Source organism: Austrofundulus limnaeus, unplaced genomic scaffold (assembly GCF_001266775.1).
Source record: "Austrofundulus limnaeus strain Quisiro unplaced genomic scaffold, Austrofundulus_limnaeus-1.0 Scaffold5, whole genome shotgun sequence".
NCBI lineage: Eukaryota > Metazoa > Chordata > Actinopteri > Cyprinodontiformes > Rivulidae > Austrofundulus > Austrofundulus limnaeus.
This window is the reverse complement of record NW_013952407.1, coordinates 4,188,064-4,205,009: the sequence shown is the minus strand read 5'-3', so window position 1 is coordinate 4,205,009 and position 16,946 is coordinate 4,188,064. Positions and strand designations below refer to the sequence as shown.

Here is a 16,946-nt window from a genome sequence, read left to right as displayed (position 1 = left end):
CACACACACACACACACACACACACACACACACACACACACACACACACACACACTCACGGACATGTCTACACACAAAGTGCAGACTGAGAACTCTGTGCTTCCTGATGACTGCAGCCAGAATCAACAGACATTTTTCCCTTCAGGTCAGAGTGACTCTCCTCCTCCTCCGACAGCCCGCTCGGCTCCACAGCAGAACCGCCGGCGTCTCCTCTGTCCTCTGCCGTCGGAGTCGGCGGGCGGCTGTTGGGACCGGAGGACAGGTTGGTCAGCTCCGTCTCGTCGTGAGAGTATCGACCCGAGTCGCCGGTTTCGTGGCTGCCCTCGCTGCTGGACGATCCCTCGCCGTCTCCGGGACTTTGAAGCAGGTCCTGCAGCGGGATGAGCTGGTTTGGAGACGCCGACAGCTCTTGTTCGTAGGTCAACACCGTGGTTCCTGGTTGGTAGGAAATCGTGCCGTGCTCAAAATCCTACAGCACAGAGGAAGATGGTCTGTCAAACCGTTCCTGTTTCAGTTTTTCAACTCAATGCTTATTACCTTACCTGCACAATCTCACTGTCCTTTTTCACATCACATCTAAAGACAGACCATTTCTGTTTCTTCTTCTCTGTTGTAGGCTGAATGGGGCCCAGAGAATTGATGATGAGGTTTGTTCCACCCTGTGAGGAAAAAAAACTTCTCTTAATGAGGTTTTAACATTCAAACATCCTGATTGTGGACTACTCTAAAAAAAGTAAAAAAATATTTTAGGGTCATCAACACTCCAGACATTATATTACTCATATGTTGCTCCATATCTGACTTATTGTGTAGAGGTATGGGGTAACACATATAAAACCAACATTAAACCTCTGTTTGTGATACAAAAGAAAGCTACGAGAATTCTTTATAAAGTGAATGCTAGGGAACATACAAACACATTTTTTATTCAATCATATATCTTGAAACTACAGGACTTAGTTAATTTAAAAATTATATTAGTTATGTTTAAAGCAAGAAAGAAAGACATCATTGCCAATTAATTTACAAAAGTTTTTTGTCTTAAGTTCAAATGACAGAAATAATAATAATAATAATAATAACAGAAGGATTTCAAAAGTAAAACTGTGCGTACTACTTTAAAGCAAATGTGTATGTCGGTTTATGGAGTAAAATAATGTAATAGTTTGGATGATGATTTAAAAAATGTTCTACTTTAAATCAAATCAAAATACTTCATAAGGAAAAAATGATTAAGTCTTATACACTTTTGAGTTAGCAATTAGGAGAATAGCATATTGTTTTCAATTTATATTCTTGATTTAATGTATGTGGCCATGAAAAAATATTTAATTGTAATTATTGAGAAAGGAGCAGGTTTATACAAGGTTTTTCTTCTTCCTGCTCCTTTTTCACTCATGTATAGTAAGTGTTATAATAAAAATATGTTGTGTATGTTAATGCTAATGATGAAATTTTTGAAATGAGTGAATAAACTTATTGATTTCTACTCCAGTATGTAGTTTTTGGTTAGTTTTATCTACCTTGGCATCAATGAAATGCCTCTGACTCATCATCGGCATGGTCATCTCAGTGTTCTGGGCTTGTTCCTCAGATCCTTGATGAATCGAAGCTGCAGCGGACGTTCTCATCTCTTCTCTATAGCTTTTAACAGCTGAAAGTTTCCTGAAGGGATACAAACAGAACTCGAGTCATGGAAGAAAATTAGGATAACGGAGGAAAGTAATTATTGTTCTTACAGTAAGTACCTGTTTTTGCCTCTGCAGACAATGATGAAAGCGCAGATGATGATGCAGATGAGTGCGATGCAGACTCCCACAGTGATACCCGTCATTGACGTCTGGTCCAGTTGGTAGAAACCATCAGAAAAGCCTGTGAGGGATTCCACAGACACACCGTATGAGAGCCCAGTTTCACAACTAAAGATACTGTTATAAATCACGTGGATCTTGATACCATGACGTTGATTTCGACCTGTAGCGTGTGTGGAAGTGTGAGAGAGCCCGACATTTTTACTAGAGGAGAGATCTGATCGGACCGTCAGCTCCACCGTGTCGGAAAACGGTCCATCGCCCATGTTGTTGGATGCAGAAACTTTCACCACATAAACCTGACCGGGGCTCAGGTTCTCCAACAGCGCCATGGTGATGCTCCCTGTGGTGACATTTAACGCTACATTAATAAACTGTTAAATACAAAAAAATCTTCCTCATTTAGGTTTTCAGAATCAGTTTTATTGCCATTGTCAATGAACAGGATTCACAGACTAGGAATTTGCTTTGGTGTAAAGGTGCAATAAGTACAAAATACAACAAATAAAGAAAATAAAGAAAATATGTATTACGTATTTTTCATTTATTTTTGTATTATGTATTTTTGATTTATACTTACACTGTACAAATGCCAAAGTATGCTTATTGTTCTCTGTATTCATTTAGTTCCCCAGAGTGTTTATACTTATTTCTCCCTTGTGTGCTCTAATTTTTTTTCTTCATATTTTATCTCTAATGCTTACTTGAACAGTTGCTGCTGTAATAATTGCAATTTCCCCCCGGGTATCAATAAAGTATTCTGATTCTGATTACTATTAAAGTTTATGAAGATAACTGAACTTTTACATAAAGAGATCGATTAGTTTATTACTTCAGTGAATCAGAAAAGAAAAATGTAAAAAGAGTCAAACAAAAGGATCTAAAAAAGGCTGTGGGTGAGGGGATCAATGGATACCACCCAGTCTCTCCATCACTGGGGTCCCTGCAGGGACTTCATGGAGTCCGGTCTGAGGAAAGTGGGGGCTGGGCTGGAGGGGCTTTGTGAACGGCGTCACTTTTGACCTTTTTGCCAGTASCAGAGTGGGGTTTGTGTCTTTGTGAGTTTCCTGGGGTCATCACTCACTAGAGACCATAAATTCTTTATATTACTAAACTTTGATACTTTGCTTTAAAAATCTAAGTGTTTTAATACGATTTTCTAAAATAATAACATAAATGGACCAAACAATTCACTCAACTCTAACCCATACATGATCATTATTAAATCAGGTAGAAACAAAGCTGCATTAAAACTAGGATAAATTCATGTATAAATGCACAAAAAGCATCTCTTGTTGTTATATTAAGCATCTTAACTGGTGTAAGACAAAAGCAGAGAGCTTGAAAAATGAGTGAAAATTCTGAGCTCACAAGATGGTAAAATTAGAAACAGGAAGGATAAGTGATGAAGATGCTGAACGTCCTCTTTCAGTTCACAACAACACAGCCTGTAAACATCCGTCCATTCTCCTTCCTACCGTCTCTTTGCAGCACTTTCCATTTCCCAGCAATCCAGGCGTTTCTAGATGCATACAGGATCGTGTAGCGCGTTACAGCAACGTTCGGTTCATCCGGGAGTTTCCACGAAACAAGTGCAGTGTCCGCCTCGATCAGAGTCACCTTGATGTTGGACGGAGGTCTGGTTGGGGCTGGCATGTGAACAATAAAAGGATGAAGTAAACAAATCAGATATGTATGCTCACGTTTGTTAAAAATGTCAATTTTATGCTTACCTTCAGGGAAGGTAGTCTGATAAACCACAGGGCTCCATGGGCTGGAGAGCTGGTCAGTGTGGAGGCGAACAGCAAATTCATATTTAGTGTTGGGCTCCAGATCTTGCACAAAGAGGCTCTGCTTGCTCCTGTAGAGCAAACACAGGACACAAAACCAGTTAACTTCAAGCTTATAAGGAGATAAACTCTATAAACTTCAAACCAAAACACCAAGGAACGTTTATTGACTTTAATGTGGTCACTTCTAGTTCATTTGAGGTGAGTCAGCCTTTTAAAAAACGTCCAGCAGGTGGCAATGTGGAGCTCTGCTGATGGTGCTGGACATACAACTCAGTGAAACTAATGTGGAAAGTTCAAGCTATTCAGTGTGAATATATTCAGAAATCTGATCAGAAATCCATTTTACTGCTAATTACATAACATGATGCCACAATCTGCATATGTCTGACAGTAAACAACAATCCAGTCTTCTTTAAAACCATCAATAAACAATAGAGCAATAAACAGAATCATTCAGAAATCAATACCGGTTCCTCCTGTTTACTACATATCTCATCCTATCATAACAAACATTTGAGYCATGGCAAGTGTAAAAGGCCAAAATATGTGAGAGTTGTTGAGAAAAAGAAAAGAAGCTCTGAAGACAGCTCGTGTTTTAAGGAAACTCTTACGTCTGCAGGTAGAGCACTAGCGAAGCGTTCTGCAGGCCGACAGGGTTGCATCGAACGGTGTAGTTGACCACATTGCTGGAGGTGAAGGCCGGTCGGCCCCACTGTAGAAACATGGTGCTGGAGCTGTTGGTCTGGGCCTGCACGTTGTTTGGCGGAGGTGGAGGCGGCACCAGGCGATCTCGGACAGCTGAGAGGTGAAGCACATTTGGGTTTATGCTCCACTTCACTCTAAACGAAGTGCGATAGAAAACAAAACAAAAAAAAACACCAAACCTCTAGAATAATGTTGCACTTACAGACACATCCGGGGGTGCTAATGGTCTGGTCTGCTTGGTACCCTTCTCCAACAATATTATAAGCCAGAAGCTTGACATGGTACTTCTTTCTTGGGTCTAAAATCAGAAAAAAGAAAAAAAATCAGATTGGATTTATGGCACTGACTTCTAAAGCCAATATACGGCAGGGTAACGTTTGAAAGAGAGTTAAACCGGGTGGGTTTGGGGTCAGGCTGGTCCGATGGTGTGGTGGGAACAAGAGGTGAGGCAGTGTGACAGATGCCTGCTGATGTGAATCCTTTGGTCAGTTTCAGCAGCAGAACAGAGGAGCTCCACTATCAATCACCCTGTCACCCTGGGTCTTTTGACTGCAAACAACAAAGCCCTTTCTCCGGCCCTGGTCAGGCCTGCTGGTCAGCGGCCATTTCTGCTTGGGTCCTGAATCCAAGGGTCAAGCTGAGAGGCCAAATCCCCTGGGAGGGATAGTGCAGACGGTTGCAGGCCCCTGACCCTAAAGACCCTCTCCTCAACAATAGTCCTTTGACCAACTGACCCGTTTATTTTTTTTTTTTTTTTGCATTAAAAACAATAATCAGGCCTGAATTTGAAAGTGTATTTTTGCCTAAAAGGGTAAAATTGAGCTGAATGTTTATGCATTTTCTATCAGTTCAAAAGTTTAAAAAATTTAAAGGTGGTGCCACCTTCCTTTTTTTTATTTAAATTTTTTTATGGGACAAACACGTTAAACATTTTTAACCACATCTTCTTGCAGGCAATACAGGGATTATTAAAACAGTCTGTGTGTTCAGCAGAAAACAAACACCTCTGTTGATGGAAGGGTGTGAGAAGAAAGGAAGACCACAGGAGATGAATTAGTCTTTGTGGAGGTTGCAAAGTTTAGGAGGGGTGGAGCTAAGCTGCTCGAGCCCCGAGGAGTTTCATTGGAGCCACACCAGGGCCAGCAGGTCAGGCTGAGATAAAACTGAAAGAATCCAGGATGGCGGGTGTGAAATATGAGATGAGGATCTGTTTTTGTTGTTCACAAATTATACACCTTGGTAGTTAACCGCAACACTGATTAAAAACTAGACTAGAAATTATATAAAGGTTTATCAGTGAATTGATCTTTCAGWTGATGGTCCTTTTAGGGAGATTCAAAACTCAATTAGTAGCATCATCTGAAACATTAATCTATTTTTGCTCCTAAAACAAGTAGATGAAGACTGACAGACTTGAATGTCTTTTTTGTTATTTAGAGTTTAATTATTTTAAAGTTTGTTAAGGTCCGGTGTCCAGTTCTAAAGAGGACTGGGCATCTCCCCAGCCCCACAGTACAATGGGCCTGCCGTAATTATGCGCAAGAGGAGCTCTGAGAGGGGGGAAGCTGTGACATCTGGGCCACGACCTTTGACATGGAATCTGGGCAAGCTAAATCCTGCAAAAGGAGGGGTTACACATCTCGCTTTTCGGGGAGGCGGGGGATGGTCCGGCACAGGAAGTGAGTRGAAAAACAGGGCAACATCAGGAGTCAGAATAAAATATTGTTTAAAAAGGGAGGGAGTTACAGTGTCCTGGAAACTCAACAGGTTTGTTCATCAGACACAGAGGATGCTCAACATTATGTGATRTGATAAAAACCCTGTTCACAGGTGAAGGATCTCCTGGAAACGTTGGTTTTCAGAAKTTCATCATAACTGCAGTTTAGACGAGAAACACTGAATCAGCTGTRGTTTTCATGCCAGGACTCTAGCTTTTTCTTCACCTTACAGAAACTTTTAACACTTTCAGAATGTGAGAGATGCATTCTAGATTAAAAAAAGTTTGACGTCTGAGAATATGATCGCTGTTGTTTATATGAACGGACCAAAAACGCGACAGAAATTAACCAGTTTCACATAAAAACAGCTTCACATAAACAGACTCAAAGAAGGTAGTGAAGACATTTGTCTTCTGGTTTGTGTCATTTTATGCCTTGGTTTTCCTAGTGTTACGGTGTTTCCCCTGTGTTCTCTCATTTATGCCCCGCCCACGCCCACCTGCTTCCCTTTGAGTTCCCCCAGGTGTTTCTTGTTTGTAATCATGAGTTTGCCTTTATATTCTGTGTCCTGTGTTCACTGGGATCATTGCATTGTCAACCATGACTGTCTCACGTCTTCTTGTTCCTTGTACCCTCAACTACCAAGTGAGTTTTAATGCTGCTCTACCAGCCTTTTTGAGTTCCATCAAAGGCCTTGTGTTTCTTGATTTTTTTTAACTTCCTGCACCCTGGGTTTTTCCTGCACCGAGTCTGACAGTTTGAGAAGTTTTCTTGTTTTAGAACTGAAAAAATATCATCTTCAACAATAGTACAAAAACAAAACATCTGCTTTTAAACTAAACTTAAATTTGAAACAATTAAATTCAGAATGACTGCGAATCATATTCATCAGGATGAATCATAGAATCATCTATTACAACAACAATAATTCTGGCACAGTTATCAAAACACTAATTATATAATCAGTGCATTTCTTTAACATTATTAATATGTTTACTTTTTGCTAAATCTAAAGAACCACAGATAATTTATCTGTGGTCAGAAACAAGTTTTGTTGCTACATTTTCCACATTTAAAATAATGCATTAGAATTCACTACAAGTATTCAATCATCYATTATTTTGTGTGTACTTAATAGAATATCTTTCCCACCCCCTGCTTTCTTTCTCCYTTTTTTTACAGCTGAAATTCAATTCCTCTAAGCCCCCAAAGTTTTGTTCTGTTGCGAAAAGCCCCCCAGGCAGCAGCGAGCCAGGCCTGAACAAGGGCCGTAAATGTCAACTCCAGCATGAACTCTCACACCGGCATCTATCATCCCTCCCACMCTCCGCCCTCCTCTCCGCTGCCCTCACTTCACACAAATCATCACACAGACGCACACTGACAATCACGCAGCTCGAGCATGAAATAACCTTTAAAAAAATGACGGCTGCTCCAGCTTCGTTTTCACACCGGGGCATGCTTCGCGACACCTCTAACAGGAGCGGACAGGGCGCGGGTCGCCGTGCGGCCGTGACATAAATCTACAGTTGAGCACACGGCGCAGTTTGGTGCCAACAGGTATGAGAAGCATTCAGGCCTCCGCTCTGACGACATGTTCCTCTTAAAGTATACACAAGTGAGAAAGGGTCAATTCGCTGTGCTGCAAATACCCAGAAGGAGCCTGTCTAACACATTCCTATCCGTCATGCTGCGCTTTTAATCATTCTGATTGTCAGAAGTGACAATTTACCAGGTTTTCAGTTMAGAGTGTGTTTTTCTACAGCTGTACACAGAGCTGACTCAGCAGCTTCCACAGCTGACTTTCCAGAAATCAATGTTATTGGTAAAAAAAAAAAAAAGAACGAGGGGGGTAGCTCGTGTTAAACATCAAGTGGGGTATAGGAAATCCCATTTACGGTGCAGGCAGATTTAATTTGAAGTGATCACCTAATGAGAAAGATCAACTCTGACTTCAGGCGACTTAAACTCAACAAAGAGTCAAGCTGAAAAGAAAAAAAAGCATGAAACTTTAGAATTAAGCACAAAGTTGAAGCATAATAATTTGAGGTAAAAACAAGGTTTTAACATAATTTGCTGTGAAACAATGAACGAGTTTATAAGTCTTCTGTACTTGTTTTACTGTCGTTTTTTTAATCCATAACTAGATTGACTCTAAATCCTAACAWTGTTTTAATGATTAATACTTTTTTAAAATCTGAGTGATTTTAAAAATTTCCACATGCTGCATCAGCGGTTTCACTGCTGCAGGATGTTTCCACACAGGAGGTCACGTGTTTACACCTCACCTCTCGTGCTGCAGCTCCGAGCTGTAAGACAGGAGTTCCCAAGACCTGCCCATTGTTTGGCCAACAACTGAGTTGGGCCAGGGGATGCATTTCCTTTAAGTCTTGGCTAATAAACCATCTTTGTGGCTCTCAGAGTTAAACACAATGAGAGTCTTTGATGTCTGTGCTCCTCCAGCAACACAGCTCAAAGCAGTCATAAAACACGTGATAAATCAACCTCCACAGAACAGCTTCCTTCTCCGTAAAACAGTTCTGCAAACCTCCTTCAAACAAAGGGGAGTAAACAACAAATACTTTTAATTCGGCTGCAGCTTTGTTGCTGATTTAGCTCATTTTGGCATTTTTAAAGTGTATCCCAATATTAAGTGGAAGAAAAAAAAAACTGAATTCAGAGCAGCTATATCTGCAGATATTACCAGCAAGTGAGTTTAGTTATGTTATTCTTGTCAGCTATAATGTTTATTATTAGTCAGTCTTATCAGTAACTCTCATATAGATATATTGCTAYGCTATCATTTACTGAAGTAAATGTATAACCAACTAAAGGCCTGCAACAGTTAAAGATAACACCTCAAGTAATTTATAGAACCTCTCCTCTTTTTTCCCCTTTTTTGATCTCATTCAATCCCAGAACTTCCTGATTTACAAGTTAGCTGCTGACCAGCTGGTTGACCCGCTCTGGACACAGATGGTCAGATGTCCACTACGCTGGCCTGAGTCKCCTTTCTTCTTTCGAACAAAACAGCTAAAATGAAACTGACCCAAAGGCCAAAAAAAAAAAAAAATCTGTGTTGTGCTCCAAACCCAATTAAGCGGCCACAGAAAAGCCACACACAAAAAAACTTACTCAGAGGTGGAGAGGTCATGGAAGTGGGATGTGGTGCTGTTCTGCCCCACGTCCCAACACATGACAAGACTTAAAGCCAATTAATCACTCACACGTTCGACTGTCCACAGATGCCTCAGAAAGGCTGTGGTTGATAAATGCATCCTAAGCTTCTTTTAACTCTACTKACCATTTAAAGTGCCTGTGACACGCCTATCCTTCAAATACAAAAAGTCAAAGAAAGMATCTTYATACTTAAGAAAATTGGAMGAATACACATGATTTTACCCATTTTGTCACATAACTGGCATATTTTCTTTTGAACTTGGCTCAGCCAAAGTGAAACAGGAAGTGACATCAAAGAGGAACTCATTAATAAAAAGAAACTTGCTGGTCTCTGTTTATTAAAACAATTATTTAAACTTTAACTCTTCGTCTCTCTTTGATAGCAATTAAATATAATCTAAAGAAAYATGAGGTTCTTCTCTACAGTCTGTTTTGTTAGCTTTSGTAACAACGCTCTGTTTACATGCAGACGTTCCCCTTTGACATCACTTCCTGTTTCTTCACATGCAAATATCTCAACAACCGTTCATCTCAGCGACGTGAAATTTGTTTTGCAATATATTTTCAATGTTATCTTTCCAAAAATGCCTTMATGTTTATTACAAAAATTTGATGTCACAGGCACTTTAAAGATGWATAGGACTGTAGTGTAGTTATCTGTAGAACAGATTTAGGTAGCATTTGTCATCGYTTTCACGCACTTTGATGTGCTTTGATATTGGCAATATCAATAAAAAAATTTGTTTAAGCAATATAAATCTGTTTTTCTCAAGGTGCACATGCATAAGAACATTCAAACCACGTTTAGAAAATATTTGAACTTCAGAGAACAGGGAACTCCGCAAAAGAGAAGACTTGCATTTACAGCCCAGATAGAAAGGTTAATTATAAGTGATCGTGTGGGTTTCACTTAAGTCTTAACTCTTCTGTCATATACTGTATAGTCCCTTCGGTTTGTTCAGTTTTTCAGGATCTAGCATTACTAAGTGAAGTTTATGAGTCATAACTTTTACTAATGTTTACGTTTTTATCAATTTGTTTTGTTTAGAGTGATGTCTAACCCCAAAACTGCACACAATATTATAATTATGGGGCCAAAAATACATGTATCTGCATTGAACCGTTCAATRCACACTTGTTTCAAACAATACAGATTTATAAGTTTATTTTATCAACTTGTCTTCTGAAGATGAAGGTGTTGAAGGTTCAGTAGATCTGTGTTCGACTACTCCGCCTAGGCTGTGTTGTTGAGCACAGATCCAATGAAAAACTTGTTTTAGCAACATTTAATTTTAAAACTTTAAGGTTAAACAAATGTTCATAATTAATTTCAATAAATCAAAAGTTATAAAGGGCAAAGAAATTTCTCTTTTTGGAATCAAAAAATATATCGAACAGTGACACTAAAGTATCGAACCGAACCGAATTGTGAATTTTCTGTATCGTTGCACCCCTACTTGTAATGTATCACAAGTGGTTCCCCACAAGATCTTAAAGTTCCTATTCTGAATTAAAAGTTAAAAATGACCCATTTTAACTACAATCGGTCACAAATCCAACAGTGTTGCAACAAAAAGCGGAAAAGATGTGTAAAGATCCCTTTACAACACATATTCTCACCATTTTAACAGACCAGAAACATGCTTTGTAAATACAAAACATCACACGTTGGTGGAAATACTGTTGGTGATCAACATCTGAGGTACCAGAGTGGCACAAAGCAGTCTGAAACAACACTCACCAAGGCCTTCAATGATGTACGTATGAGTGTAGGCATGCAGCTGAAGAGGGGTGCTCTCCGGCTGGCTTTCTTCGTGGTAAAAAAGTCTGTAGCCCAGAACTCTGGCTGAGTTTCTAGGAGTCAGCTGCCAGCGTGCTGAAATCGTGGTGCAGTTYAAAGGATCCAGATACAGCTCAGGAGCCAGGGGAACTGAACAGGGACACGAAAAACAAAAAAACAAAAACATATTTCTGATGTGGATACTGAAATATATTACAGATTATTTACTAAAATAAAACTGTGTAGAGGATAAAAGATTGTACTGTATATCAGAATGAAATATTTTACCATTCTTGCACAATTTTAAGAAATAGAAACTTATAAACAGAAAAAAAACATCTCTTGCCACCTCAGTCTCAAAGCTATACATTCAAACAGCTGTTTATTATTTCCCMCTGAAGTCCAGAGTCAGTTTTTCATGACTCATGACTGAAGCCCTTCTAACAATACTGACAGTACAGAGCAAAGGTCACTGAGCAGCAAAGTCATTAGCCTAACATCATTAGTACCAGCTCCTCTCTATCTYGCTCTGGCTCAGGATTTAAACACTGCAGCGATCACGTTTCTCAACAGATTAGGCTTTCAACATGCCAGCACATTTAGACTCAAACGAACAAACTTGACTCGGGTTTTGTTCTTCTTTGCTGCTGTTTGAAACTCAGAATTGTTTCTCGAAATGTACCTCGAGAACTAGACGCCTTTGGAGTGCGATGAGACGTCCAGGCTGACTGCTCCCCCCACCCTACGCTGGTGGCAGCAGCAATCCGCAGAAGGTATATGGTGTCGGGCTGCAGGTTTTCCAGCAGATGCTTGGTCTTCTCTCCTGGCAACTCTATTTGTGTTACTGCACTCTCTGAACTGGTGCGATAGGACAAACGGTAGCTGGAAACTCGGCCACGGCTTAGTTTCAATGGAAGAGGCTGCCAAGACACCTGGATGTCTGTGGGGCTGCGGCTTGTAAGGCTGAGCTCCGGGGCCCGGAGGGGAACTGGGAAGACCAGAACTGAGTGAGACCTACATCTTTCATCATGCATCACAACTGATTACAATCACAAAATTATCCCTTTTAGTTGTTCGTCATTGTGAGACAAGACCAAATTATTGGTTAGTAATAATGATAAATTAGCTGTTTAAACAGGAAATTGCAAAAGGGACTGATTTAGGAGGAATTTGTTGTGGCAAAACATGAATTTTATTAATTTTTTGTGTTATTATCCAGTGAATAAAACTTTTATTAATTGATAAACTTTTTTCAGCCAATTTTCCAGGATCTGAATCATATAACAATGAAATACAGAATTTCTATGGCCAAATATTTACCAACCTTAAATATCTCAATATAAAATGATTTTTATAACTGATTTTGTTCGAAAGATTAAATTCTTGATTGTTTTTCCGCGTTTAGCCCTCACCGTCCTCTAGTGTGTGCTGAAAGAYGTGATCCGACATGCGACTGGCTCCCATTGGCATGTAGGCCACCACGTAGAAGGTGTAGTTACGAGCCGGCTCCAGATCATCAATAATATAGCGAGTCGTATCGTTTCCAATAACAACTTGATACTCCTCATTGTTCAATCCTGGTCAAAACAAGAAAATTAAATCAGATGAAATAATCATAACAACCTAGCAGATTAAGGTTCATTTACTCATAAAAACATTATCCTTTGGTGGTAGGGATTTGTAGTTAAAAATAAAAACAAACCWGGAAAAACCGACCTGTCATTTAGTCAAAAAYAAAAAACAAAMACTACTTTTACTCCTAAGTTCCRCAGTATAGTTTTCTAAATGAAAACAAGTTACAGAATTCTCTCACAAGATTTGTGCCTAAAGGCAAAGAAATACCTGCTCTTATATCTGCCGTGGTAAACAAGGTACTTCAAAGTAAATAAAAGCCATTCTAAACAGACTGCATGCCTCAGTAAAAGCCTTCATGAAAAGAGACAAAGCTTGTCTTTCTGTCCACTTCACACCATTTTGTTTCCTCACAGAACACACAGTTTCTGAACACTCCATCACACAGGCTAATTAGTTCCCCCCCTTTCTGCAGAGCCTCAATTTAGTGCCAAACCTCTCTGTCAACAACCTCAGGTGCAGAGTGCACTGATACTCTGTCAATGTCAATGAACAGCTATTCTTCCTGACTGGAAACAAGATTGAGTAGAAAAAAATCTATATCAAGAGCTGAAAATCCCCGACAGATGGTTGTTTTTCAAGAATAAAACAGAATCTGTTCAGCTTCTATGTTGATCTCCTTATCCTGAATAACATGCAGCAGGTGTTCCTTTCTTCCAGCTGAATTCTGGATATTTCCTTCACTTAACACAAGTCAGTGGCTTTGCAATTAAGTGCAGCGTTTGAATGAACAGGAAGCATGTTTTCCTGAAATCTTGCACTCTTTGAATGAGAATCTTGTTATCCACAGAAAGAATTTCCCAGGAAAGCTAAAACCCTTAAAAGTTTTTTTTTTCCCTGCTGCTGCCACAAAACAGCCCTTGAGCTTTTTTTGTGAATAGTGTTGTCTTCATACTGTGTTTTATCAGGCAAAGGAAGGGACCTTGCCTCTTGATATTCAACAAGTCGATAGTCTGTAACTTCGTGGAGCGCTCACATTTCTGACTTACAACAAAGCAGTGAAATAACAGAGTTATTCTAAAACGGAAACATTCCTGGACAGGATGCTGAGGAATCAACAATCTACATTTACATTATTTGTGTACTTCTTATTATGAAACTGACAGTGAAGCATTTAAAACATGTGTCAAACTCAAGCCCAGCGGACCAAATGTGGCCAGTAGTTGATTTCCATCCGGACCGCCAACGAGACCGCCCCTCATGCAACAAAATGAATTAATTTTAAAAGTTGTCCGGCCCGAGCTGTTGGCTTCGAGCAACTGTGGCAAACTGAGCAATTTAGTTTAATATCCCTTTATTAATGTCTCAACAATAAGCTGCTTTAAAGGCAGCATTGATCATAAAACTACATCTCCCATTATGCATGTTGATTAGCTACTCACCACAACTTATCAGTGAGTAAAAGTCTTACTTTTCATAGTATTTCTATATTATTTATTTCRTGTTTATTTAGTCGTACACATGGTGCTTTTCAGGATGTGTTAAAACACTGTTTCTATGCAAGAAATTCTATGTAGAGCTGTTATTGTTTGTTAGAGGTGCTCAGCAGTAGCAATGAGACAAGGAACGTGATGTTTCGTGTTTAATCCAAGTTAAATATGAAATAACCATAAAGCTCATGTGGCCTTTGATGAAAACGAGTTTGAAAACCCTAATTTAAAAAAGTATCAAACTGAACCCAAATCAAATCAAACCGTGACCCAAAGAATTAAAATCAAATTGCATTGTGAGGTTGCTAACAATATCCAGCCCTATAGTTGGTTGCACATTTTATTTAGTGAATATCTGATGGCGACAATCATCTCTCTTCTTAAAGTCATGCTGTTTTGAAACAAACAATTGGAAAAACCTAAAAGATTTAGCAATTTAGTAATTTGGAATTCCCATGAGCCCAAAACAAAYGCTCTCACCTTCAGCTTTCATGTAGTGCACAGAGTAAGCGATAACTTTATCTGCGTTATACTGAGGTCGTTCCCAGGCCAGGAGGATGGCGGAGCTCGACACCGTGTCGGCTTGGATATTTCTGGGCGCGCTCGGTCGGTCCTCTGACATCACCACGATGAGCCTCGCCATGGACAGGACCGATCCCAGCTCGTTTTCAGCCTGGCACTGATAAATGGCATCATCTTCAAGGATGATCTGGTTGATGACTAATTTGCTAAGAGACGGACAGATACAGAGTTTACAGCCATGTTTTCTTGATTTTTTTTACCCAGCGTGTTGTCATCTATAATTACTTTAACAAGCTGTGACAGTTAAATAAGGACCAGGAGCAAATTATTGGAAAATCAACTAAAATCCAATTTGCTCAGCTGTAAATTATTCAGTTCCCTTTCTACTGTAGGGAAAATAGTGAATAATTTATTTTAACAGTTTCTGACTTGGTGGCCAACAACTGTTAAATGTGCGTCTTATACAACTAAAAAATGGCATGCAAGAAATTTTACAGGATGCCAGGCATCCTTGTTAATAAATCTAGAAGAAAAATACCTGTGGTACATCTTGATCCGACCATTGGAGTGAACTTTCTCTCCATTCTTGAACCATGTAATCTGAGGCGCTGGAAATCCCTCAGCGTGGCAAACAAAACGGGCGGTGCCGGCACGTGGACGCGTCAAGCTCTCGGGCCACTCCACTAAGGAAGGCGGCGCTTTACAAAAGAAAAGAAACGCAACAAAGTTAGGAATTATAACTGATCAATATCAACTCAGAATCTTTAGTCATACAAAAACAACCAAACGACCCGGTTTACCTAGCACAGTGACGTTGGCTGAAGCCACGGTGTAGTTTCGAGTGCCGGGTGTGGTGGCTCTGCACATGTAGACTCCTCCATGCTGGGGCTTGATGTCTGTGATGATGAGGTTTCCATTCCCCAGCACTTTGGTGTTGTACACATCGATAGACTTGGTGTCTGCTCTGCTCCAAGAGACGAGGGGCCGGGGATTGCCTGTGGCCAGACATTCCAAGATGGCGGTCTGGTGCAGGGACACGGAGACGTTCTGCGGTCCAGCGATGATTCGAGGTCTCTGGGGGAGCTGGGGACCTGGGGCTGCACAGAACGCGGCGAACGGAATTAATGCAGGTGTGACGTAATAACAAATAGCAGTTGAGTAAACACACTGAAAGGATTTTACAAGTGTATAAAGAGAGATRTTTGACACACTTGGGGTGACGGTGAGTGTGGCCTCTGTGCTTCTTCTGCGACTGGCAATGTTGGTGGCGATGCAGCGGTAGTGTCCAGCGTCCCCTCGCTGCACCCCGTGGATCTGAAGAACACCACTGGGCAGGACTGTGATTCTAATTAACAGAGACRTGTTTAAAGTCAAACCATTATCCATGAAAAGAGTTTATTTAATATTTTGCTCCAAATTAATCTTAGGAATAAAAATATTAACCATGACCCCAAACTGGAAGCAAGTATTATACCTTTCAGTGGAGAGGGGCAACGTGACTCGGTTAAACTCCCATGTAATGATAGGAGGAGGATGTGCAGTGATTTTACAGGAAAACCTGGCAACTGAGCCTTCAGTCACCACTATGGATGTCGGCTGGAGTGCAAAAGACGACATACCTGCAGAAAAACAAAATGAGACATAAAGGAAAACTTTCTCTAGACGAGTTCTTCTTTGTTGATAAAAAAATAGAGATTTTTTTTGTCAGAATTAATTTATTACAAACAAGGGTTGGGCAAATCATGTGTGCAATTAATTTTTAGTAAAACTGCCAACAATTAATATTTGTCATGGTGCATGGTGTAATTAGTGCCACGTGATCACGTATTTTTGTGTGCGACACACTAACACTATCAGGTACACGTGAGCCCAATGCAGCTAATGCTAAACCTAAACCCTACACTGACACAAATGGTGTACAAGGAAAACCTGAAAATGTGGAAGAAGGCCACCATCTCAACTACACACAAGTGCAATAGACATTAATTAATCGTCATATTTATTGTTATTGGCTAAATGCCACAAATAATCACGATAAAATTTTATGACAATATTGCCCTACTCTACTACAAACGCATAAGGTTTAGCTGTTTTTCTTTAGCTTACAATAGAACATAATACAATAGTGCAGCAGAATTGAATCTGAATTATAAATACAGTGGGTAAAATAAGTATTGAACACGTCAACATTTTTCTCAGTAAATATATTACTAGAGGTGCTAATGACATGAAATTTTCACCAGATGTCGGTAACAACCCAAGTGATCCATAAATGTCCAGAAATGAAGTTATTTGTCATAATGTGGAATGGCACAGGGAAAACGTATTGAACACATGAAGAAAGGGAGGTGTAAAAAGGCATGGAAAGCCAAGAC

The 16,946-nt window shown here is 40.0% G+C and overlaps 1 protein-coding gene across 2 annotated transcripts in view; it reads right to left on the bottom strand.

Annotated features, from left to right (window-relative positions):
• Positions 1-6: 6 nt before the first annotated feature.
• The window catches only part of prtga (protogenin homolog a (Gallus gallus)), a 26,100-nt gene continuing 9,160 nt past the window's right edge, over positions 7-16,946 (bottom strand). The window contains exons 3-19 of one of the 2 annotated variants that reach the window (XM_014027779.1): positions 16,046-16,190; positions 15,783-15,916; positions 15,372-15,668; positions 15,110-15,269; positions 14,530-14,777; positions 12,400-12,564; positions 11,670-11,975; positions 10,949-11,137; positions 4,512-4,607; positions 4,216-4,402; positions 3,545-3,672; positions 3,290-3,460; positions 1,957-2,154; positions 1,749-1,872; positions 1,524-1,665; positions 543-659; positions 7-469 (exon numbers count right to left, since the gene is read on the bottom strand). In XM_014027779.1, the coding sequence (XP_013883233.1) occupies positions 68-469; positions 543-659; positions 1,524-1,665; positions 1,749-1,872; positions 1,957-2,154; positions 3,290-3,460; positions 3,545-3,672; positions 4,216-4,402; positions 4,512-4,607; positions 10,949-11,137; positions 11,670-11,975; positions 12,400-12,564; positions 14,530-14,777; positions 15,110-15,269; positions 15,372-15,668; positions 15,783-15,916; positions 16,046-16,190 (3,209 nt within the window). In that variant the 3' untranslated portion in view covers positions 7-67. The remainder of the gene's footprint in view (positions 470-542; positions 660-1,523; positions 1,666-1,748; positions 1,873-1,956; positions 2,155-3,289; positions 3,461-3,544; positions 3,673-4,215; positions 4,403-4,511; positions 4,608-10,948; positions 11,138-11,669; positions 11,976-12,399; positions 12,565-14,529; positions 14,778-15,109; positions 15,270-15,371; positions 15,669-15,782; positions 15,917-16,045; positions 16,191-16,946) is intronic. The other variant, XM_014027785.1, reaches the window with a different exon arrangement.